Source organism: Epinephelus moara, chromosome 19 (assembly GCF_006386435.1).
Source record: "Epinephelus moara isolate mb chromosome 19, YSFRI_EMoa_1.0, whole genome shotgun sequence".
Lineage (NCBI taxonomy): Eukaryota > Metazoa > Chordata > Actinopteri > Perciformes > Serranidae > Epinephelus > Epinephelus moara.
In genome coordinates this window covers 23,210,491-23,237,466 of record NC_065524.1, presented here as the reverse complement: position 1 = coordinate 23,237,466, position 26,976 = coordinate 23,210,491, and the positions used below count along the sequence as shown (strand labels likewise).

Here is a 26,976-nt window from a genome sequence, read left to right as displayed (position 1 = left end):
CACTTTTTCACACAGGGCCATGTAGCTTTGGATTTCTTTCTTCCTCATTAATAAAACCCTTCATTTAAAAACTGCATTTTGTGTTTACTTGTGTTATCTTTGACTAATGTTTAAATTTGTTTGATGATCTGAAACATTTAAGTGTGGAAAACATGCAAAAAAGTAAGAAATCAGGAAGGGGGCAAACACTTTTTCACACCACTGTATATATATATATAAAAGCATAATTATAAGGCTACGAAAACCAAACAAATTTTATTGTATAGCGATTATACACTTATATAAACATATTAATGGGCAGAATATTCAGATTCAGATTGACAATAAACCATACCAAATATTACACACTGGCCCTTTAAAATACAGAGTATGTGGTGACATGTTTAAACTAATTGCAACTAATTAATGAATACAGTTCAGTAAAACACAGTCTCGTGCATCACCACTGAATAAGGCCCTCACTTCTGGTAATTTATGCGCCCCTGCTGGACTCAGATTGGAGATTTCCTCTTCTCTTCCCCTCCCTGTATCCCATTAAGCTTCAGTAAATGGAAAGTACTTGATCTTCCACAAGATCTCTCCTCAGGCTTCTGCCATGCAGGGAATCCTTTCAGCCTGACAACATGACACTGAGTGGGGGTTGCTCCTCTCAGGTGTTTGTGCACAAACTCACCCATGGATGATTTGCAGGGAATTCTCCTGGTTTTGTGAGGAGCCGTCAAGGGGCACTGTAGCTTGTTACCACCACCCATGATGCTGTTGATTCAGGCTTTCACGGGGTTTTTTATTCAAACTCGGACTGAGTGGCAGCATAAATACATTAGATGTGGCGTTTGATAGACAGCAGAAGAAAGAAACTAGAATTACCACCTTGTGGTTGTGTGCCTCTGCGAACCAGTATACATCCATGTCTGTGACAACATGGATGCTTCACACACATCAAGTCAGCATCTAACCAAATGTCTCCCCTTCTGTTCCTGGGATATGACATTGAGTAATTGCAAGAAAAGTGTTTTAGCAGAACATGATGATGTCACAGTGAAGTTGACCTTTGACTTTTGGATATAAAATGTCGTCACTTCATCATTTTATCCCGTTAAGACATTTGTGTGTGTGTGAATTTTTTTATAATTAGCACATGACTTCTTGAGTTACAACCAAGAACCTTGACCTTCACCCATCGACTACCAAATACTAATCAATTCATTCTTGAGGCCAAGTGGACATTTGTGTTAAATCTGACAACCAGAAAACATAATATCGCCGGCGAGGAGGCATAAAAATTTAATAATCATAAGCAAAGTCAATATAATGATTAATTCACGTTTCTGCTCATCTATCAATTCACTGGCATTTGTAAACACCCTTGGCACATTTATTTTTTCCCTTAATATATATAAAGGATATATAGTAAAAATTGTTAGGAATGTAATTGTGCCATGTATCAGCCAATAGCTAGCTTGACATTTACATAACTGGTACAATTTCCCATCAGAACAATGAGAAATGACCGCTCCATCTACTGTAAGAAAATGAGGAGAAAGGGAGGGTCGCTGTGTGAATACTAAAAGGTTGCCTTTAAGTGGCTTACTCTCCATCTGGTCCGCAGGTCATAATGTATTCAGGTCACTACATCGTTGTCCAGGCACCGGTTACTGCCACCCTATTCCATTATGTGCTTTTAATCATAGCATAAATCATTCCTGCCATAGTTAATAATATCAAAACTTTATCACACCAATGCCATTTCTATTACAATGCATGCAGAGCAATTACTTTGTCTGATGCATATTGCAGAATTCAGCAGAACCTTTCATCCTCCTCCAAGTAATGTCATTCTGCGTTTGGCAGCCAGAGAACAGCCAGCCGCTGCCAAATATGGAATTAAAAACTTCAGCTTCCCTCCCAATAAAGCAAATGGATCGACTAGCATCTAAATGATAAAACAATATAGCTGCACCACATCCTGTTTTTTCTTCCCTTATATCACCAAGAGATTCCCCCATCACGGCGCATAGGTTTCATCTCAGAGGAGACGCAGCGGTGACATGATCTTTATCTAATTAAATCAAGGTTCCGTTTAATTTCCTGAAGGTTAATGAGAAGTTTATCATCCGCGCCAAAGCCCACTTTCGCTCGCTAACAATGTAGTGGGTCCCGATAAGGTAGAAAGCTCGCTCGCAGCAAGGTGAAAGATGAGCAGGGAAGACGGCAACGCTGTATTAGTATTCTGTGTTTGTTGGCAGGCTATGTGTAAAGCGGAGAGCAGCAGCAGCACCTCAGTGTATCCCTCCTCTGTTTGCTCTCTGCCACGTCAGATCAAACCCTACACACAGCTGTCCAGCTTTGTCAATAAGGTGGGTGGATGCCTGCAACCTGCCGTGGATGACCTTAACACAATACCTTCACCCATCAGCGGGAGGGGTGAAGGTGTCACAGTAAACACTTTGGCAGTTGCGTTCACCAAACAAGCTCATAGTTGAGTATGAGGAGCTGGAGTCGCTCATATAATATTGAAGACAAAGCCGACATATTTCATATTCAATTTCAGACCTACTTACCGAGCCCTCGGTATGCTTCTGTAGTTTAAGATATGGCAGAGGAGAGGAACAGAAGGGTAATTTGCTAATGGTTTCTGTTCCTTTGCCTTTTGGGGTATATATTATTAATTCCACTTAAGTCATACAGTTATTCATGCAGTGGATAATTAATAGTCTCCCTGGCAAAAAAAGATAGCTAATCCAACTCCAATAGAAACGGAAAGTAAAGGATTTTACTCTCTCGGTTACAGAAAGTCCATTTTGAATACAGTTTTACATGTCGAATGAACATCAAGTCAATAAACCCTTTGTGCGATTCTCCCCTGACCCCTATTAAGAAGACACTGAGCCGAATTCCACTTCAGTTCCACCTCTCACCTTTCCTCTGATGATCGTCTGCTGGTGTGATTGATTGTTGAGTAGCGGTAACACCCGTATCAATATTGAATATCCAACACACGTGTCTGTGAAAAGTTCAGCTGCCTGCCTGCCGCATGGAAGGCAGCCGCTTCCCCCAGAGAATGGGGATTTTATAGGTTTAATATCAGTCACAGGCTTTTCATAATCCACCTCTCCATTCTGATGCATGATTGAAAGTGCTGCATAAAGCTGCGTATACACTCAAATCTGAAGCACCTGCATATATACATGCCTGAGTTCAAATGGGGTTTGGGGAAGAGCTGTTGTAAATGTCTGTCAGTTCAGAGACATTGCTGCTTTTGCTGCTGAGATTGTGCCCCCCAAAGAAGTATTTCAAGCCAAAACATGATCCTTTCTTTAACATAATTTGTTTTTGTGCCTAAACCTAACAGCACCTTAACCACAGCGTTGTTGAAACATAGTTTTTACATATCCACCACATAACAACATGCAAATGAAACATATCCATGGTTTGCAGACACACACAGCCAACATTTTTTTCTAGCGATGGTTTAGACTGTAACATCCAGTCTTTACTTTTGTTCTGTCCTGCTTAAACCAGCAGCAGTATAACTACTGAAGAGGCAGGGCTCTGCTAGCTCATTAGGGGTGACATCTGGGTGAATCCTCATTCATCCCTGAAAAACTCTACATAGTTTAAAGGCAAGGATTCTTTCTTTGCTGCTTATTTTCTAAGGACGACATACAAAACAGAAGATTAAAAAAAAAACCTTCTACTAATGATAATAATAATAATAATAATAATAATAGGAGAGGAAAAACCTTATCTAATTTTTGCCGCCATTAATTGATTTAGTACCAATCAGACTGACTCCTAGATTGTGATGGTTAACTCCAGAGGGTTACCATTAAAATGGTTCAAGAACAGCAGGGTGATTGTTAGCGCTGTTCAAAAAATGTTTAGTTTATAATGTGCATGATGCCTTACCAAGTTCATAATTAAATAAATACATGGATAAATAATTTAGTTCATTAAGGTTAAAATGTAAATCTCATGTGATTGAGCTGATGTATAAATGGTAAAATGCACATGATTACAATGGTTGAAGCTGCTAAGGCATGAGTTCATTGTTTACTTGAATTTCTATGGCGGAACTAATGTTCATTCAGGTGTGCCGCTACGGCAGAATTTGCTGTCGGACCGTGGAAAGCGCAGTGTTAAGAATGTCCTGCTAGGCTTGACTTTTGCTTTGTTAATGTCTGAGGCTGAAGTTCATTGTCTGAAAGACGGTTGAAGAGATGTTTTAAGGACTTCACAGGCTTTGGGAAACTACTTTTGCTGTGTCTCAAATCGCGTACTTCTGTACTTACACTTAATATTTTGAGTGCATAAGCGCGTTCACATTGAGAAGTATGTAAAAGCGCAGTGCACCATGAGTACCCGGATGGTGCACTCAAAATGGTCAAGAAGTTGAGTGTGGAACTATGGACACTTCTCGCCCTCAATGGTCGCCATCTTGGCTACATACCGGAAGGGGAGGGACCACTTTTCAAACTGGAAATGGCGACCGAGGACTGTGAGCGTCGCTACATTATACAAATGTAAGTTATACATGTGTTTTTTGCACTAAGCACCACTATACTGTTGTCGGGTATGAGCCAGCAGTATGTTTATTGGGTTAATTTAGCAGTCTGTAATGATTTGGTACCGCAAAAACGCAAATGCTAATGCTAGTTTGCTAACTAGCTAACAGCTGCAACGTTTTGTTTTCTGTACTGTCATGTTACACTTTGTACAATGTATTGGTGCATTCTCTGTTATGTTTATTCTTTAAAATAGTTTTCATGGCGTGACAAGAAGGAGACGCTCCAGAGAGCAGAAATGCCAAAATAAATTCCCCTTTTGAGGGAACTGACCTGTGTCTGTGTTGTTGTGAAAGGAGCTACAGTGATGGCTGAGAAATTGATCCCAATCCTTTTGGTTCAGTTAACCCCAAGCGGATTAAATGATAAAATATTTTGCCAGTCAGTGCTCTCTAGAACAACACATATTAGCGTTTTTTGCTTGTTTTTTTTCATCTAACACCATCATCAACAGGACAACACTGCAGACTTTGTCACTTTAACGTTCAGAATTTGCTGAACAACTCACTTTTCTTCGGGAGGATGTTCTTAGCTTGTCAAAAACATATTTCTCATGGGGATAGTTGTGGTTTTACTTGTACTTTGAGACAATCTGTCCATGAGTTATCTGCCACCACCCAACTGCAAAACCAAAACTACTATCAATTCTAATTCGGGCAGCCTGGCTCTTTAAGCTCATTGAAAAAAAAAAGCAGATAAAAAGGATAGAAGCACCCAGGGACGGCAGAGAGAGAGAGAGAGAGAGGGAGAGAGGGAGAGAGAAACAAAAACAGAGACAGACAGAGGGCACAAAGCTCATTCCTGTGAATAAGAGATGCGATGTTGCCACGGTGATATGCCACTTGTGGGAATAACTGTGAATGCGATGTGCCAGAGAGACACATACAGCTGCAGCAAAGTAATAAAGGGGGATCACACAACCAAGACATCATTCAGTCTTCAGAGACTGGGATGGTCTGGCCCTTTTAGCCCCTCTGTCAGGGGGAGTTTTATGCTTTCATTACTTCATCTAAGTAGCCCCATAATGGAGCTCTCCCCTGCTTCTGCTTGCAGTAAATCTATCAATGGGATTATTTCAAAGGACACTGAAGTAAACAGAACAAACACATTATGTAATTTTCAGAGAGGTTGAAGTTGTTTACCAGTCAAGGTATGTTTTTATTCATTAATATTGATTCAACCTGAAGGGTAATTCATCCCTACCTTCACTGTGACTGTGCTTGACCCTTAAGTTAAGTGCAGCCATGTGCATATCGCATAATAACCACAATGAGCACACAAGCACTCATATAGCCTACAGTACATACGGTACACATATTACTCATGCAGGCTCTTGCTTTTGTGCATGCAGTCAGATACAGCTGGGTCCTAGCACTCTGCTGGCATGCGTCCTGGCACGCAGGGTGTACTGATAAGAAATTAAGACTTCAAAATATGTTTCAGTGCTGTCCAAGGAGAGAGGAGAGGAGAGGGAGAAGGAAGTGAGCAAAGTCATACTGCTTCTGGTCCTTCTTTGATGCATCGAGGCTTTGAAGTCAATACTGATGCAATTTAGGGCCGGAGGCAGAGACAGACCTACAAACCATTTAATTAGCACCTTGCCATGGCTTCTAATATGAGAGAGCCTCAGTAACAAAGCCAAAAAATATGTCTCGACTTCTCTGATTTACTCACAAGTAAGCCAGACTGTGTCAGATGATTTAACACAGAAGTATATTGAAACTGAGAGGGAATAAAATACGCATTTCGGTCTCTGCTTAAATCTATATCCAGATCAATCCTCGTATGAATTTTCCTCTTGCTTTTATTCCCTCTCATTCCCTCCATATCTCACTTTCACCTGGCCTCTCATACAATAATCTCCCTCCCTCCCGCCCTTCCTTCCTGTGCCTCTTACATCACCTGCGATCGTCCCCTAATGATCTAATGGAAACTCTGAGCAGTAAGCGGCGGGCTGGTGGAGGTGGTGTGTTTTGGGGACACTGCGTGGCCGTCCCATCCCAGGAAACAGAATCCCAGTGGGGGTAAACGGATCTGAAACCTGGCTTAGCAGATGGTCCCCACTGTGCTGACTCCTCTGATGAACAATTAGAAGCGCAAACATGACACGAATGACAACAGCATATTCAGAACGAACCTGAGACCATATCTACGGCCGGGTCTGATACTGACACAGGAGTCATAGGACGGTCAAAAAAAGATTGAAATATGAAGCATTTAATACCGCAATGCCTACACACGGAAAGCTGGCACTCAATCATTCACCTTCTGAGGCTCTGCACAGCACAGTAGGGAGGTGTTTGCCATCAATATAAAACCTTATGTGACAGTTGCTTTTTGTTGCCTCTTAGGTCAGTTTCAGGAGGAGTAGAACCATATCATCTATCTTCCACCGCTGATGTTGCTGCAATGATAACCTGTCCACCCTATAAAGCAGAGGTAGGGATGCAGTCAGCCCCATCTCCAATGATCCTTTCACTCCCACACTATCTCTCTCTGTGTGACTCAGACCTGCTGATGTATAGATGGTGAGACAGACTGAGAAGAGGAGGCAGTTCCTGCTCCATGGAGCAATTGACATGCAGCATATAAAGCCTGCACCAAGAAAATGTTAATAATTTGATACTTCATCAGTCCCCTCTGGGAAATTCTCTTAATGCTCAGCCCACTCCAGGGAGCTCTGAGCGCAAAGTGAGTTAGAGAGCAACACCTACAGTACAGAGCTGGGAGGTATTCAGTTTCTTCCTCCAGGAGCCTCCAGGTTAATTTACCATCAATCAGTAGCAGATGCTAATTTATCGTTTGCTGGAACAAAGGAACCGCCAACTGAAATCGCAATTAGTCTTCCCTTTCTGCAGTCAGAAATCATGTCGAGAAAGAAAAAAGGTATTCTGGGATATGTTGGAAATGCTCCTTTAGGGTTCATCCTGCCGCTAAGTTGAGCTGGTATACGAACTTGACTGACAGCTAAGCAAAAGAGGGTGCTGAGGCACAATGCGAAGCTTGTTAACAAGCCATGGACAGACAGCATTTGTTAGCAGTTAATGTGGAATAAGGACCACTTGATTTAACATTAGCAGGTTCATTGTTACGGTGTTCAATGTGCTGCAGGATCTTGCTAATTAGCTACCTAGACATTAGCGGTGCACTTCTCAAGGTGCAGGACAAGACGTGTTTGTAGACAAGGAGGAAACATTAGTATAAACCTTCTTATTTAGACCTGGAAGCAACTGTCAGACTTTTATTTTCAAGACAAGCACACAATACTCCATGTAATTATCTCTCCATTCATCCACTTTCCCAGGTTTTCAGGTAAACAAGTTCTCGAACACATTCTCGCTCCAAGCTCTTTCATTATCGATGCCAGTGGCCCTACAAATCAAACCGTAATACACTAGGTACTCCACCAGGATCAGTTTCAAATGATCAGAAACGGCATGTCAATTTCTGCTCATTACATGCATTGTGTCTTTTCAAAATAAACTTCCATTTTCACAGGAAATGTACAGTTTTGGCTCGTTAAATGCATACAGTGTCTTTTCAAAATAAACTTATAACCTAGGTAAAAAACTTCATGTTTAGGTTTATTCTACTTAGGTTTAGGAGAAAAAATAGGAATAGAAATAGTATAGAGAGCCTTTATTGTCATTGTACAGAGAATATACAATGAGATTAGGAGTGCTACATCTGATCAGGTGCCAACTAGTCAACAAAACAAGCAAGCAAAAAAGAGTAGACAACACAATCATTCGTAAACCCTGAAATGAATACTGTAAAATCAAGCTGTTGTACATTTAAAATGAACAGTGATTGCACTTGATAAATGGAGTATTGGGGGTGCCCACCTGGTGGAGTGGGCACCCCATGTATAAAGGCTGTGTCCTTGCCGCAGCAGCTGAGGGTTCAATTCCAACCCATGGACCGCTGCTGCATGCCATCCACACTCTCTCTGCCCCTTCATGCTATTTTTGTCCTGTCAAATTAAGGCAAAAAAGCCCCAAATATATCTTCAAAAGGAGTTTAAGGAGTTAACCTATGTCACACAACATATATCACTAGCCTAGCCTGCTACACATACTAGCATATTACGTTATTATCAAAATAACTCGATTGACTTTTGGTTTCACACAAGAAACAAACAGCAGTCTCTCAGGTGAAAGTCCAGAGTGTGTTTGACCCATCCACCTCCCCTGTTGCCCGCGCTATGCAGACTTTCTTGTTCTTTATACTACAGCAGTTGCTTGGAACATCAAAAATTGCCACTGCTAAAGGGTGCCCCAGTGCGTCAGTATCTGAGGCCGAGGGCTACTGACCAAGTATCGGTTGGGAGTGAGACCAGGTTGAGTTCTCGTCTATATGACATAAAGACATTAGCTCCCTGGAGAAAGCCAACTGTATCCTGATTATTACTTAAGTGCAAGAAAACACATTGAACATAATCGTCAGCCTATGACAGAATGGTGCTCTATGCAGATGCAATATATGATATGCACCTATTTTCACTTTAACTTTTACTGACAAATAAGGTATAAAACAGAGGATGTCTTTCTTCTGCTCTACAGTAACGCGTCTCTGCATCAGGAGGAAAATAAAAGAAGACCTTGTTTAATCAGCAGGACTGCAACCAAAGGAATTGTTATTCTTTGCTAATCTTGGTAATGTCCTCTGTCCTGAATCCTATTTTTGGAAGGCTTTAAGAAATGTGTCTGGCAGTGGCAGCGGTGTTAGATGCGCTTGGATCAATGTGATGCTGCAAGTTCTGATCCATTAGGTGTGCGTCATCCCAGAGGCACTGAGTCACTCAGCACTCCTCCCCGAGACCATACCAGGCAGCCATGACAAAAATGAGACAGGGAGAGCGCTGTCTTGGAGGTGACAGGGGGCTCCAAATGACAAACATGAGAACGTCTGCATCCTCCGTGACTGCCTACTTAGGTCCCTCTCTGTCTGCACGCAATTTTCTGCCTGTCCATTTGCCTATTTGCCTGTCAACTGTTTGCTGGGTGACTGTGTGCCTCGGACTGTCTGTCAGTCTGTCGGTCTGTCTGTCTGTCTCTAGCCTGCAGTCTAATGTGACTCTAAATGTAATCTCATTTCTGACTACCCTGTCACTCCTCAACCTGAGGTTTCAGCAGAGCATAAATAATCATATTGTAAAAGTAAACAGAATATCATTACTGCAGTCACTTGCTGAGATTCAAGGAGGCAATATTTTAATTATCTAATAGCACGGACAACTTGTTTTAAAGCGACAGTAGGTTTATTGTAATTGGCTAAGTGATTTTGAATTTCCTTATGACACAATCCAAGAGCAATAAAGCCATCAAACAATAATTATGAAATACAATTATTGAACTTTTTACTTCATCATCTTAGTTCCAGGGGCATGATTTGATTTGCGAGTATTTTTAGAATGAATGCACCGAGTCGTTTCTCTGTGCCCAGACTAAAAGAAACAAATGAATACGCACCTTCGCCACAGTGTCTCAGACACATTGCCTTGTAAGTCACAGGTGACTTTGATCTAATAAGGAGAAGGCCGGGTAGCCAGCTAAGTGAAACATCACTCCTGTGTCTGCTCTCTTGACCTTTTCCTCTGCAGAACGGTCTGAGGGAGGGTGGGACAGACAAGGGCACTGGGATTGCAGCGAGAGAAGATGGGTGTAGGTCATGGGCTCTTTAGCGCTAGAGGCCCAGGTGGCAAATGGATGGCTTAATAGATGGGGGGGAAGGAAGAACAAGCAATGATGAGTCATCCCGCAGAACGACTCAGAGTTATGACAGGCCCAAAGCGGGGCTGCAGGGAAAATCATTCATAACGATGAATTAAGACCAACCACCTCAGAGTTGTAAAACTCTCCCGAGTGTGCTGCAAATTCAAAGGCAGTGAGATGAAGATCAATTCAGTGGATCAAATAAAGAAATTTAACTATAGCAACACTATAGTGTGAATGGTGTTATCCATGAGGTGACATAAACTACTTTATTTAGCCCTGGTGCATATTTCAGATATAATTTACTAGGGCTGGACAACTAATCGAAACGGACATTCAGAACCTCTAACCGATGTAATCTTGCCGTAATTTTGGTCCTTCTTTTAAATTCTGTTAATACTCTCCCCACTGTGTGTGTTCATGTACTGCCCCCTCGTCTAGTCTGCAACCTGGGAGCAACATGGAGGAGAACTCAAACACCAAGCCAACTGAGCAATATGAGCAGCTTGTACCAAAGAGAAATGCCGTGTCTGTCATTTGGACACATTTTGGCTTTGACAACACCAAGCAGAAAGAAATCAAATGCAACCACTGCGGAAAAACCGTTTCAGTGACCAAAGGTAATACCACCAATCTGTTTCAGCACCTGGAGCAAAATCACATTACCGAATATGAACAGTGCATGGCTGAAAAAAAGAAAAAGAAATAAGAAAGAGACTGACAAGCGCCCAGTGACAAGTGCCTCCACAAAGCATCTCTCGATAACACAAGCATTTTCAAAGGCCACATAATATGAAAAAGGTTCAAGAAAATAGTTTATCTGTGTGTGTTTCCTTCAATTATTTTATAATCACAAAGATAAGATAGTACTCTTTCATTAGAGAAAATATCCCAGCTTTAATAACAAAACAAAATAATCCCCTTAATGGAGGTAAAATCGTGATATTGATTTGAGGTCATATCGCCCAGCCCTACAATTGAGCCCTCTGGTTCATCTGGTTAAAGGGATACTTCACAAAGTTTCAACCAGCTTTGCATCATAACAATGTGGTTAATATGTGTAAATGAAGTGTGTTAAACTTTGCTCCATCTTGCCAGCGCCCAGATCTCCATGCTCTTTACAGCCAACAAAAATCCACAGATGAAGCAAAACGCAACAGCCGGTGGATTTTGCTGGCTCTTGGGCTGTTGCTCGAACATTTTTGAACATTTCTGACTGGCCGCCACCACCGCAGACACAAAGAGTATAGAAGCTGATTAGACCAAACTCAGAACAAACAGTAAGACTATGCAGTGCTGATCAAATATAAACCAATATTCCTTACTCTATTGCCTGTGTCTCGCCTAAAATGTTTTCAGAGACATATTTCAGTGCACTGTTTAGCTGCAGTATGAGAATTTGTGAACAATAAGTGGGTGCCAAACTGTTTCCTGTATTGTGAAAACGTAGGCTGTAAAAAAAAGAGATCAAACAGTAAAACTAAGCAGCGCTGATCAAATATAAACCAAGACTGTCACTGCATTGCCTATTTCTGATCTAAAATGTTTTCAGAAACATATTTTAGTGCACTGTTTAACTGTAATACAGTGGTGCAAACTTGTCACCTTTGAGCGAAAATTACCGTTTTGAATCCAAAATTGGTCATTTGTGTGATTCATGTAGATCCGATGAATTTTAGAAATGGAGGAGGGTGGGGGTCTACGAGGACAAAGTCACGGGGTGAATGAGGGAAATAAGGTCAGGGTGATGAAATAAGCCTACTTCACAACACGCTCTCATCACTACAACACATAAATATGTTGACCACGTTTTGTTTTGCATCAATTCCGCACACTTTCTTGCAGAATGCAACTTATGGTCATCACTGTTTGCATCGCAATTCTTTGATTGACACTCACTGGCTTCCGTCGCTATGGCTACGCTTGCTGTATCTGGCTCGCAGCTTGGCTTGATTATCAGAAGCACTGGTTGGCTACCATGGAGGAAAATTTCGTTCTTGTGGTGTAAGTATGTGGTGGCATATTGCTGAAGTAGATCAGCGCAGTGGAAGTTTGGTTGAAAGTAAACTCACCAAGCGGCACTTCTTAGGTGAAGGGGTGAGATGAGATTGACAGCAACGTCAGTACAATGAGCTGCAGTGTTTGCAGCAGAGATGGGGGAAGAATTTTGATCCTTTACTGCAGCAGAAGTACTAATAATACCATAACGTGAAAATACTCAACTACAAATAAGTGTGCTGGATTCAAAATTGTATTTTAGTAAAAGTAACTGTGATGGCCAAGGCCACACAAAGCAAATGCCAGAAGTGGTAATATTGTTCACACAGCCACCCTATTACTTTGTTAAGTACACTGGTTAATTCTATTTGCAGGCAACCACATCCCAAACAATTGATATCCAAATTCAAATCCACACCACAGTTTATTTGATTTGTAATCCCTTTATAATCTCTTTATTTACTTTTAGCCATACACTCTTTAAATGGAGTGCACACATTTTCACATTGTAGGGTTAGCTTGAGTAACTTTATGTTACATTAATAATTTTTGTCCTTCTTTGTTTGAGTTACCGTGCTGGTGGGAGGTATCTTCCTGGAGAAGCAAAAGGCGTGGCCAAGGGCAGAGAGCAGCTGAATCCTGTGGCCAGCTCATTAGGCAAAACCATCAAGTGCAATGTCAGAGGGGGGGTTTGGGTTTAGTTCGTTTTTCCTTTGTATTAGTTCTAGTTAAACGTCCATTTTGTTTTCTCGTTTTTGTGTTAGATAGATAGGCCAAGCCACTATATATGTTCCCTCATGGTTCATTTTGTTAGGTGTTTGTTCAGTTAACACTTTGTTTTGTTGCTGTTATTTTGAGTATAGTTCTATTTTGTTGACCTCTTTTATAGGCCGAGTTATTACGTTCTTGGTTCGTATTGTTTTTGCTGTTTTTGGGTAAATAAATACCCTATTTTTTCCAACTAACTCCTCGCTGCCTCACTGCTTGGTCCCTGACAGTAATTATGTAAGCATTATCAGCAATACATACTTAAAGTACAATGTAAAAGCACTCATTGTGCAGCAAAATGGCCTCCATCAGTGTTTTCCAATTGGATTAATAGGCTGTTACTGCTGCATTAATGTGTATGTTGGATTTCACTGCTGTAGATGTGTAACACTGGACTCATTTTAACTCCTTTATATCTTGTTGGGTAGTGTAATCTACGACAACGCATCATATTCTGTTAGATGATCAAATGTTTGTAGCATGGCCCTTCTGTGAAAACCACGTATCTCTAAAAAGTCAGAGAAACAGCCCTGTTTTTAGCTTTGTGACGATGCATTTTTCAGCTGAACCAAGAGGGTAGAGTAGTTTCTGTTTTCTCTGGACATATAGCACCAATTTCAAACGTATTTGCATCCTCCTACTGCACAGGCAGCCCGGTTTTATGAAAAGACCATGTCTCCAGCAGTGAAAGACTTCTTTAAGCAACTCTAGCTGTAGCTGTAGTTGCTTCACACACTCTGCACCCTTCTTCTTACGTGACAGAATTTGCAACGGAATATTTTCTGGATAATATAATACCGTATGCTGCGCCTGTATTTATATATGCGTGCTCAGATGTGCAGCACTATGCCTGCTTGCTAAGTGAGAAAGCAGTGTGTGAATTTTCTACCAGCTGAAACGATGCGGCTCGATGGCAAGACTCCCTGTTGCTCTTCTTTCCTCTTATGACACCCTGCTTTCCCTCTCATCCCCTCCTCCTCCTCCTCCCTCTTCACTCCTCCACCACTCAGTACACGACTTATGTTTCTTTATGTGGCGGCAGCCCAGAAAAACCAAGCCAGCAGGGCTGCCTTCACACAGCTGACGCGTGGCCGTGGTATGAGAATACATTCTGCACCACCACTAAAGCCAGTGACATGTCGCTCTAAATCAAAGACTGGAACCAATAAAAAACATATAAAGAGACATGAAATGGTTTACAAATGGACATAAATACGATCTCACATTTGTCAGACACTTATAATACCTCCAAAAAGTAAGACATTGCACAGCATTGCTTTGAGCTAATTGCCAATTTACTGTAATCATGATACCGTGTTTGCAGTGGCAATGATAGCATGCTGACATTTAGCAGGTATAATGTTTACGGTGTTCCCCATTTTAGCTTAACATGTCAGCATGGTAACATCGCTAATTAGCACTAAACACAGTATACGGCCAAGGCTGATGGGAATGGCATTAGTTTTGCAGACGTTTTTCCTCACAAATACCTGACAAAATTGAAATTTTGATGCTACAGAAGGAGTCAGGGGATCATCTAAGTCATTAACATTCTTCCTATGGGATGTCTAAGTGCATTGGCTGGATTACAGCGTGGTGTACCGGCCCAAAAACCAACAGACTGGCATTGCTATCTCTGAAGCCATGTTGCAAAGGTGGCTAAAAACCAAACCCTGACTAAATCATTGCCAAGAAATATCTTTATGTAGGGCCACACCCACCGCTGACTCACTGTAACAAACATTTCTCGTCATCTTGATCTAATACTTTCAATCTATGCTTTGAAAGAAATCATTTATACTCTCTGTACACAATATTTTGGTAAAGCCTTATCCTCAGACTGCCTCGCTGTTGTGGATTATTGTTGCTGCATGCATGTATAGTTCTGTGTTTGAGAGACTTTGGCTGGCACCACACCCATCTCCCTCCTCCTGCTCCCTCCATCTCACTCTCTCTGCTGCAGTGCTGGTCCCCCGTGGTCCCTCCAGCATAAACAGCTATTCATCACCATTCAGAGGATTTAAGTCAATGCCAATTGGATTGCAATCGACCGAACTGATAAATTATGGCAAATGACGAAATGAATAAGCTGCGCAGCTAGCTAAGCTCAACAACTGGGAGAAATGGGAGGGAGGCGAGGAGACGGCCCCGAGGTTTCAGAGGGCGCCGAGTTGGAGTTAAGGGAATAGGAGCAAACTGGCTCAGAAATTGAGTTTCATTATCGAGGAACACACTGCTGGAGCAAAGTGTCATGTCACCGAATGCCGAACACAAAGGTGAAAAATTGATAGATTTGTCCGTGTCCACTGTTATTAATTTACAGAGGAATTGGGCTGTGAAGACAGTGTGGCGATTACTGGAGAGAGATGGTCTCTGCGGCTATTGATTGTTCACGTCTCATGTCAACATGACAGGTGCTTTCCGAGACAGATACTTCTGACAGACACTACGGGAACTGTGTGTGTGTCTTTCAGCGAAATCAGATCATGAAAATTTGATCATATGATGTTACTGTTTACAAATTTCTGATGCATACATAACAAGTTTGGTGTCATGTATAACAGTGAAACAGAGCTCATTGTTTTGAACACGAGTTAGATTATTTATATGATTTTGCATATTTGCCATAATGGTGTACATTGATACATAAAAATATCATTATTAATATTATAATAGTGTTTTCAACTGTATCACTCAGCCCTAGTTCACGGTGTACTTGTATATGTGTGTGTGTGTGTGTGTGTGTGGGTGGATGTGTTTGTTGTACAGATTCCTCATTCATCAGCAACACAGAGTGCTCCCCATGGATGGATAAAACATCATATAGTAAAATCCTTACATTATGCAATATAATGGGCAAGACACTTTATGCTGCTGAATGCATACGAGGAGACTTAAGCCCCTTTCACACATGCAGTCTATCACTGAAATGTGCAGGAACAGTTCCTGCAGGGGGTTGTGTGTGAATGGGAGCAGGGATCGATATTCAGGGAAATCTGTACCGCTGATTTATCACCTAAAGACTGAGTAACATTGAATGTCGTTACGGCCGTGTTGTGAATGAAAGCAGTAACATTGCAGGGACAAGTAAAGGGTTGTTATGTCCATCTGGAGAAAGGCGCTTTTACATGAGTGACTGAACCAATCACAAGACACTGATGACATATTGGAATCAGCAACTTATGCACAGTAAACAAAGCAACAAATTGGTTGAATATCAAATATACTATAGGAGAATTGGCGCTGGACAAAAACAGCTCCTCGCCCAATATATTCCCGCAACAATATGAGACACGCACACGTACATCCAGTCATGCCTCATCTTCTTCTGTTGAGTTTTATGTCGGTTGGCATTCATTAGAGTTGCATTATCACCATCTGCCGGACCGTCCCTTATCAAATCTACTCTTGGCAGTGATTGCCATGGCATGTTTGAAAAGCATAGACAGTGTTTAAAATAATGGACATAGTCAATGTGACGTCACCCATTGGTTTGTAGACTCCCATTTTGAAGCCTTGGGTTTGGCATTTTGACTGTCCTCATCTTGGATTTTGGAGCCAGCAGTGACCATATTTGGACAAGAGGGTGGGGCTAACCCTAAAGCCAGAATATATGCAGTTCACATAATCTGGTCAAAATTAATATATATTTTTAAATGTGTGACATGTGGAGGAAACTTATTGCAGACATATGATTCACACGGATCAACATAGGTTACAACAAATTAGAATTTAGGAGAGACAATAAAAACTAAAGTAATGGTTAAAGTTGTCACAGTGAAATTTAAGGTGTGTTGATGGATTCACGTAATCAACTCATGCACTGAGTAACATTACAAGTAAACGTTCTACCTTAAAAGTTGCCAGTAGTCGGCCCAGTGAATTAAGTTATTTTTTCTCAAACTCCAGCTGCTGCAAGAGGCAGCAAAACATCCTTTCATTTTATAGTTATAGTTACTAATGTAGGTAAAATGTGCCACAGTATGAACAGTGGTTATATAAGCATTAAAACCAGCCACAACTCAGCCCTGAGCAGAGTGACCGTCGGCTATTGACCAGTCAACAGACTGCAGTGTTCACAGCTCCACCTTTTAGTACCAGATCTGTGTGCAAGGTACCCCAACAGAGGGGGGGCCAAAAATGGGGACGGTACGAAAAGGTTCCATTGGTACCATCCACAACCTTTCACAGTGGAAACGGAACCAGAGCTTGGTGGCCATTTGAGGAACCGCAGTTTTAGGTACTTCCGCGTTGGCTTCATATTCCAGTTGCGAGGGTTGCTGTACAAAAAGGTGCAAGAGGGAAATGTTCCTGAATGCAGTGCATGTGTGAATAGTGAAAGTCACCAGCCGCGCCTGAAAGGTGATTACAGTAATTTACTGGGCACTGTGTGGAGAAGGATATACGGTACTTTGCTTGTTACTTTTGTGCAAAGGGATGAGGCTGTTGTTACAGAGGAGAATAATATAGGAGACGGTGCTGTGCTGACAGCTGTAACCATGCTGAGGAGTTTACTGACAGCAATAAATTAGCTCTACACACTCGATGGGAAAGTGTAATTAGCCAGCCCAAACAGACACACACATTCAGGCATGTACACAAGAACACATCCGCTCGCACAAACACACAACACACACACAGCATGGAGAAACATACTGTATCCACTGAGGCAAACGCATCAGACGCAGACACATACGTTCATGGGTAAACTCAGGGATGCAAACAGACTCTGGCAGTACCCAACGGCTGCTATGAAAAAAAAAAAAAAACACAAATATGCTTATGCAAGCCCAAAGGACTGTCAGTACAAAACTGCACTTATACATAGGGATAAATACACACTGCGCTAACATAAACAATGCCGGTCTGAAAAGTAGAACACTGTGAATGACAGCTGTTCCCCGTGCATGGAGTCACAGGGGGTGCGAGAGAACACGTTCACACTTATTTTCTCCACAACAGGATGTTGGAAGACACGTGGAAACACAATGGAACACACCCACAGTGTCCTTACACACTTTGCACAATCTCACCTTGATTCCTGCCAAGGCACACACACACTGTAAGCAACTGTCCTCACACATAAGATGGAGAAAATGGGATACAAGAGGCAAAGGTGCACACAGGGAGAAAGCATGAGAGTGCTTCCTGTCAGAGTCTCCACCGCAAAATCTGCTTTTCAAACAGCTGGATTGTGTTGGATTTGTTACAATTGCAGTTCGAATGCATGTGCTGTCAGTCCGCCGCAGAGATAGACAGATGTGTTGTATTTGCAGATGACAGGGGTCAATATGCAGATTGTCATGCAGTGTGTGGGCGGATGGGTAGGCAGAGGGATGACCACAGGGTTTAGGGAGCGGACCATGCGAACAGATGGTCCCTGGTTGCCACCCAAGATCCCATTAAGAAAGATGGCAGGGCTGACCTATTTCTGGACCCACCATACCGTGCAAATCTACTGCACGGAGAGACAGGGCAAATATCTACATTCATAGGTCATAATCCTCACTGTTTGCTTTGGACAATATGGGATTACATACATTGTTACTGTAGCATTAATGCGGGAATCAATTAGATCAGATTCTGTGGTAATGCAGCACAAGAATTCGGCCCGCTCACATTTCCAGCTGTCCGACTAGTCATTTCCTCGGACATTGTGCCCTTGAGTGCTTAATGAGGTCTTTCTACAGAGCAACTGGGGTGATACGGTTGTCAAGAGAGCGATGAGCCATCCACCGTCGGACCAGAGGTGCATTTCACCTACGTATGTAACACATGCAGCGCCTTTGTGTGGACAGCTGTCTCGTGGGGCTCGAAGAGACACTTCCTCCTTAAGCTGCAGCTGGCACTTAGTCGCCTAGTTGCTTCCTGCTCTGCATAAGTCCCCAAGGGCTGACTTTTCACCTATCAATCAATTTCAAAACCATATTTGGAAATGATTATTGTGCTTTCTTCTTGTCTCTTTTTTTATTTTTTGATGATTGCATTACCAGGAGAGGATAGTGTTCAAATGTGTTTTTTAATTAAAAAATATTTTGGCATTTCTGCTTTATCAGATAGTAGGAGAAAGGCGAGAAAGGCAGGGAAGGCAGGGAAGGCAGGGTGCATACTGTCGCTGCAGTAAGGATCCAGGCTTTATACATGGTGCACACGCTCCATCAGGTGAGCTACCCTGGCACCCCCGTGTTCGATTATGCTTAAGTTCATTACCCGTCATGTTTTCCCTTTGACCCTGAGCTTAGTGTCAACTGAAAGCCACACTGGAGCCAGGTCATGTGTGAGTGAGGTGATAAATATTTGATAAGGTAATATTGTAAAGGTGATGCGTGATACAAAAAGCTAAAGACCCAGAGCAGCAACCCCGGCTGACGCTAGCATCAATCATTTCCCCCTGGTATTTTATAAGCCTCGTAGGGTGACACAGAACCTAATCGAAATTGGATATATTGCTCCATGTGTGTGTGATGGTGATTGAAGGGGCTCATGCATGCAGGTTAGAGAGGCTATGATCACACGACGACGGGGGAGTTTGACATATAATCAGTCTGAGGAAACAACGTGTTATCAGCGCCTCTATCTATTGGAACTACACGTTCATTCTCACACACACATGCCTGCGTGCACCTGCTGCTCTTTGTTTACTGTTAATACATGGTCTGAGCCGTAATAGCTTTCTGCTCTCACACCCTATAGCTGAGCAATTCTTTAAAACACGATCGCTTAATGACCCCAATGACTCTCGTGCAGCACGTCTGGTCTTAATGGTTAGGCAGCGTAGGTGGATGTGTGTTCATTTAATTTCTTTCTCATCAGAGCAAAGTAGTTTGGCAGAGTCACATTAGGGCACCAATAACAAAATGGACCTCGCTCTTCGCACGCCAGTGACTCGGCCCAGCGTGGGGGAAACAATATGGGGGACTCCTGGGCCAAGCTGCTACCATGGGTGGATTTAAATGTGTCTGATGATTCAATAAGCCTGGGGGTACACTTGATCTTTCCCTGGCAGTGAAGTCATCAAGGCAAACAAATGAACGGAGATGGAGGGCCGTGCCTTCCTGCCTACCAGGGGCTATCCGTCTCAATCTGCTTTGGCTTTGGCTCTTCCACCTGGATAGAATGGAGCCTGTATCGAGCTTTAATCCTACCTGTGTGTGTGTGTGTGTGTGTGTGTGTGCGTGTGTGTGCGTTATTTCTGCTCTGCTCTGCCCAGGCAGACACCCCCCTAATGTCAGATGACTGAGCGCCACTACACAGCAGTTGCCATGGTTACCAGCCAGGTTCTGTGTACACGGATACTCATCGCAATTTTGATCTGCAGTGAAGCACTGATGGGAGAGCAAGAGTCCCACAAAATCGCCCACACACACACACACACACACGCACACACACACACACACACACACACACGTATACATACACAGAAGCATATTTTGACAGCTAAGCCTATACGAGCTGTCATGCATGTATTATATATGCAGAGAAATACTAGCATACATGCACAAATGTACACATTCCGCCCACATGAAGACATATTCATTCACCTACACAGAGCACACTCGTCAGTACTGTACATAATATTGTGCTGCATATCATTAAACGGAGCACGTAAGCAAACACAGCCTGCTGGGCAGAATTATCAGCCCCACCAGAAGTAGAGCAAATCACAGTAGGTGATACACCAGGATATCTCCACACCTAGAAACCCCTTTCAAGCAACCAGTGCCGTATTTCTAACTGACTCTTACAACCAATCTCTGCTTCACTCTCCATCTGCCTGTCTGTCTCTCTGCTGCTGTGTCTGTCTCTATTTTTCTTTGCTCCGTCTCTCTCCCACACACACATATATACGAACAGGGCAGATTGGGAGCGCTCAGTCAGAGCAGAAGATGAAAGCGAGAAGGAGCTGTGTCCATGCCAGCGGAGCTGTGTGAGTGGGGAAGTGATGAAAGAGCAGCTCATTTAGTAAATTGACAGCTCCCTTCAGGATTCTTCATCTTCTTCACCATGAAAGGCCCAAATCCTTCTCAACTCCCAGCTATTCTCACCAGGCGTGAAGAAACTGTCACATTCCAGCAAACATTAACAATGACAGTGTTAGTATTTTAGTTTGGATCCATCTCTCTCCTGACTCCCACCGCTGCTTCATTCAGTCCACAGATGCACAGAGGGTGTCTGTGCAAGACAGACATGCCGCTGGTAATACTCTGATGCAAGTTAAGATGCAAGAGGAAAGCTAGACAAGACAGAACTAAGAATAGATTAAAAGAAGAACTTTTTCCTATCTACAGAAGGTGACAGAGACACTTACACAATGCGTACATGGGCGCGCACACTGTAAGCAAACTCTTTGCGTCCTCTAGCATAAACCGCACCCTACATTTCTCAGCAATAACACAAAGTAGAAAGCTGCTGTTGAAGAGCAGCTGATATAGAGAGCCTCAATGTCTTATCTGAATGAGAAGATCCAAATACTGATAAAGACACAAAAAAGCTGTTGTCAGGGTCATTTCACTGGAGTGTATATGGAGTCATGCACATGGATGGATCACTGGACGAGCCTACCAGGCAGAGGCCCAGGGGCCCAAAGTGACAGGGGGTCCCCTGGCCTTACCCTCTGAAATGTAAGATGTCACATTAACACATATTGACCACAGAGAGACTCAAAATCACCACAAAGAGACACAAAACAACAAAAAAAGACACAAAATGACCTCAAAGAGACACAAACACACAAAGAGATGCTTTACAACTACAAAGAGATGCAAAACCACCACAAAGTCTGTGTGTCTTGCTCCTGCGCAGAGGAGTTGGTGGGGCCCTTTGCATATCTGTGCCCAGGGGCCCAGTGTCTCATAATCCGCCCCTGCAGGAAATGACTTGAAAGGGCCCCAGCTCTTATCAGACACTATGAAGTCTTTTCATAATCAAGGCAGCTAATAGAAGAAGGCTAACAGTTACAGGCAGCATGCTGCTCATAGCTAACTGTCTGCTGCTCAGTGGAGCTCAGTGGCAGACATCTTGCTAAGCTGAGTGGAGCAGCACGAGAGAAACGCTGCTGACAGAAAGGCAGCTTTTAATTTTAATTATGTATTTTGCGAGAGTGGCGCAGTTGCGTGAAGCAGCACAGGAGAGAGGAGATACTTTTGAGATTGAGCTGAATGGTCACAATGTGTTTGCACAACCTGAAACTGTGTCCTTAAGAGAAGCAGTGCTTTTGAAATATGCATCCTTAAAGTCACTTGGCATTACACACGTCAGCTAATTCTGTTCTATTGCTGAGACAATTTTCTTTGTGACCGTCGGTGGACAGCATTAACTGTGATTATGTTGAAATATGAAAACTAAAGCAATATGGGGACAAGATGAATAGCAGCACAGCATCATACATCTGAGGATTGCAGATACATCAGGATTTGGCAAAGAGTTGTAGAGCGCAGGAGAGATTCTGGAAGCAGAGTGAGGGATGAAGCTAAAGAAAGGAGGGTCAGCAGGGGAGAGGGACTGTAATTCATACCAAGAGAAAAGCCACAGTAACAGCCTCTTACCTATTGCACAAACACCATGCTACCTCTCGTACTTGACAAATAAATCTCCCCCTCACACACACACAGCCATGTCCATGCACACACACAAATACACACACACCCTGATCGGTTCAGCTGGCAAAGGCACAGGAGAGTGAGTTACAGCGTGCCGCACATAGGCCATTGCAGCAGAAAGAAGGCTGGACAGTGCCAGCCAAATAGCCGGCTGCGATTCAGCGAGGACTGAGCATCCACTAGCTTCTGTGGGGATCAAATTAATTGCCCTACAGTATGTCTCCAGTGGGACCTGTATAAAACAGGTGAGCAAATGTGTGCATGGCAGTGGATTATACAGTGGATTCATCTGAGAGCCAACTTGGGTGTGAAAACCAGTTGCAGTCTATCCGCCTGAGGAAAGACCAAACTGCTGCACTTATCTAACTCAGTAAATGATTAGTGTCAAAAATACTTGCAGATTTGAGTCTGGATTTGGTTTTTTTTAAAACATTTATATCCACTAAAAGAGGGAAAACCTACCAGAACTCTGCCAGTGAGTGTCTGAGCGGAGATCATAACGCCAGCCCAGTCTTTGACAGAAGTCATCCATCCCACCTCGCTGACTGGGGCCTCCTCCTTCTCATCACCCTTCGGTCTGTCTGCTGCCTGATTGTTTGCGGGATTGATCACCTTCTGGGCCTCCTGGAAGAAAAAAGATAATAATGTGTGTGAGAAAATGGAGGATATCAAAGATAAAATTGGGAGCATGGTGTGCTTTAAGGATAAGGAGAACCTGCAAGGGAAAATTAGATAGAAAGATACTGTTGTTGGCATCTACTTCTCTTACAATATATATATATATATATATATATATACATATATACATATATATATACATACATATATACATATACATATATATATAGATAGATAGATATATAGATATATAAAGTTGTTGGGTTTTTTTCCCACCTGGACCTTTATGCTCTGCCATTTCTCCTCTTATCATCACGCTGTAACCTGAGACAGGCTGTTATAATACCAGAACTATCGCACATTCACATATATGTAGTTTTTTGTCAAGCCACAAGTGTCACATAGGTTTATATTACCAAAGGTTTATGACAAAATCACTTGACAACCTTGACTCCCATGTGCGCACAGCAAGAGAGAGGAGGTAGAGATGCTGTGCTGCTGCCAGAGGAGCCACTGAATGAGTTCCCTCTGAGCAGTAACTCGCTAAAAGAGTCTGAGCAGTCCGGGGCTGTTCATAAAACATTCAAGACTCCATTATTCCACACTACTGAAGCTGCTCCTCTTTTTGGAACAACTGCAGAGTCGGTAATAATTTCGCTTTCAGCCATGCTTGTTGTTGTCATGGGTAACAGTGTGACGTCAATATGTCAACAAGTCGAGATGTCGAGATATTGTTGGTATCATGATATGAATTTTACATATATTAAAAATTATAGTTAACACAAACACAAACCTATTCAGCTGTTTATGTACAGAGTGAGCATTCAGCAGCTTTATGCATCCTAAAAACTGAAAAATAATAAGTCAACAAAGTGTATATATTTACCATAAATTTGTGAGCTCTTTCTCGTAAATTTAAAAACTTCAAATTTGGAAGGTTTTTTTCTCAGAATATTACCCCCTCCATCAGCTCATTTTTATTTGTTTTGCCCCTACAGTGTCCCTAATATGCCGTCATAGATATCAGCCCTTGATGTAAAACAATAACCTGTTCAGTGGACGGCTGAGGCTTCAGTACTCCTGAGCTCATGCATGTGCACATTCATGTCAAGCTACAGCCTCTGAGGGTAGAAACAAAGGACTGCAAATGCAGCCATCACGCTATGATGGCATCCATCTGCTATATGCTGTATATGTGTGTTTGAATCAGTTCGAGTGCATGTGTGTGTGTGTGTGTGTGTTGGAGAATGACAGAACAGTACATGTGGCCACTCTTCCCATTATGCACATATGGCTCTTTAAATTAATTGTTCCGCGGGGTTGAGATTAAAACCGTTGTTCTCATGCAGGCATTTTGACGTTCCTTCTAGTGTCCGACTCAGTGAGCAGAGCTGCATGGCAGTTCATTGACATGCTTTGCTTGGCACAGTCACCGCATGCAGCTGTTCCTCTGCAGCCATTCACTCACTCCTGATTTGACACAAGCAGGCACTCAGCTTCCCTTTCCCTCTGGCAGAAAAGGGTATGAGTAGATTTGTGTTTTACAGCCTTTAAGGCAACAAAACCCCACAATTAAAAGCACAAAGAAGCAGAGTAATGGTATGTATATGTCACTGTCACCCTTAAAACACCACAGGGTTAGGCCCAGCAAATGGCGTCCACAGAGAATCCCTGGAACTGCAATAACTTTCAACCCTCTTGACGGTGGCCCATTGCTCCTTTTCCAAGGAAACAGGCTCGTATTACAGCGGGGCACACACGCAGCACTTGGAACGCATTTTACAATGTCCCTCCTCACAGTGACATCTGACAAGTAGCCATCAAAGCTGATTATGCGCCATGTCAACAAAGTGAAATTTGTTCCCCAGTACTGTACATGTCACATTGCCACAGTTTGTTTGGATGACCCCCATAACATCCCAAAACGATGACGTACATAAAAAAAGGATTTGTGTTTACAGTGAGTTTGTTTTTGTTACACAAGATATATTTCGTTCCAGGAAGAGCACGCAACCAAAGGCCAAGCAGCTACTGGGGTGACTGTACGTGCCCACATGCAACACAAAAACAAACCAGAGTGCAACTTGAGTATTTCTGCAGGGCTAAAGAGCAGTGCTATTACAGATGAGCCCAAGAGAGTGCTCTGTCCATTTCAAGAGGATTGTCTGGTCAAATTGGATTACATTTCATAATGATATGGCATGGACACAGCTGCCATTTTCCTAATTTGATTCCCACCCCATAACAATGCCAATAAACTGGCCCTAAAAAAGCCTGACTTAGTCATAAGATCATTATCTGCTCCTGCCGTTGGGCCTCTCGGTACTGCCGTAGATAATTCAGTTACTTATGCTTTATGTACTCATTAAATAGCTTAGTGTTAGTAGACTCCCAAACTTTTACAGTACCTATCATGAGTGTGATTTAAGGCATTTGATTTTATCTTTGAAATCAGTGCCCGATTATGTATGGCTGCTGCCATTAACAGGAAGCAATGTAAATTTTGGGATTAAATTAGAGGGGATGTATGGAACACAAACCCATTAACCCCCAAACGGATATTGGAAAAAGAGAGAACTAAAAACATAAAGAGTGAACGAGTACGATATGGATCTAAAAAGTTATTGATGCAGATATAGAGTGGTGAAAAAGTTGAATGCTGTGTTTGCTCTTATGGATGTTAATTATCTTCCACTCTCACAGGATGCAGACTGAATGTATGAGCCTGCCATTAGTCGGCTATTTCAAAGGAATTCTCCGCCCCTTCCGCTTCCTGTGTGTTCAAAATCCCTGTCTCTAAGTGAAACTAGTCTTGCATACAGTTCCTAGACCTATTTCAACACTATATTTTAGTGCTGTGCCGAGTCATGTGATATTCAAGGTAATACTCAAGACACATTTATATTTTTGATTACTATCACATGAGCTATTGGGCGACCACCATTGTTTGTACAGAGGTGTGTCTCCTTATCTTGCTCATGTCCGATGAAGGGCTGGTGCCCCAAAGGTCACATGTGGTGATACGATTAAAATTTCTAAAATGAGCAGTTTCTGGTGTGCAGACCTGTTTTTGTATTTTAGTGCTATGCGTAAAACATCAAATTCAAAGCTAGCAAGCTAGCATATTAAAAACGCTTTTATGTTTAATTTAGCCTATTTCATACCAGTGCTTGTCTTCCCAGGTGCCAATGTTCTATCAAAACAAGTTCACTCCTGACAAAATTTTGCAAGGGCACCTGTTGCTGCATCCTAGGCTTGGACGTTTACGATTGGTTTAAAAAAATACAAACAACCCAGAGCATTTTTTCCCTTAGTGCAGAATTATGAGGGGTTCAGCAAGACCTTTCTCCAGCACTGGCACAATGCAAGACAGGTAACTAAGAGATTTTCTGCTGGGACTACAATTAGTTTTTCATCCAACTGTAGCCAACTTATTTTTATAGTCTGTCTTTAATTTACTTTAAAATAACTAAATTTATTGATATGATAATCCAACACGTTCTCTTCCCACGTCAAATACAGACGCTTTCTCCTGGTGTCTTCATGATAGAGTCCTTGGTATTGGCTGATACTGGCTTTAAAGCCAACTATCAGAATCAACAAACATGCTTTTTCTTATTTTGCACAATGAATCAATATTACATACATTGAAAAGCATTCCATGTCATGTCTCCATCTGCTGGTGGGCCATCACGATAAGAGTAGGCATGCATG

The 26,976-nt window shown here is 42.4% G+C and overlaps 1 protein-coding gene across 11 annotated transcripts in view; it reads right to left on the bottom strand.

Moving 5' to 3' along the window:
* Positions 1-26,976, bottom strand: part of kcnma1a (potassium large conductance calcium-activated channel, subfamily M, alpha member 1a) — a 186,649-nt gene that overhangs the window by 116,475 nt on the left and 43,198 nt on the right. For all 11 annotated transcript variants that reach the window (XM_050071391.1, XM_050071388.1, XM_050071394.1 and 8 more), the window contains exon 2: positions 23,107-23,268. In XM_050071391.1, the coding sequence (XP_049927348.1) occupies positions 23,107-23,268 (162 nt within the window). The remainder of the gene's footprint in view (positions 1-23,106; positions 23,269-26,976) is intronic.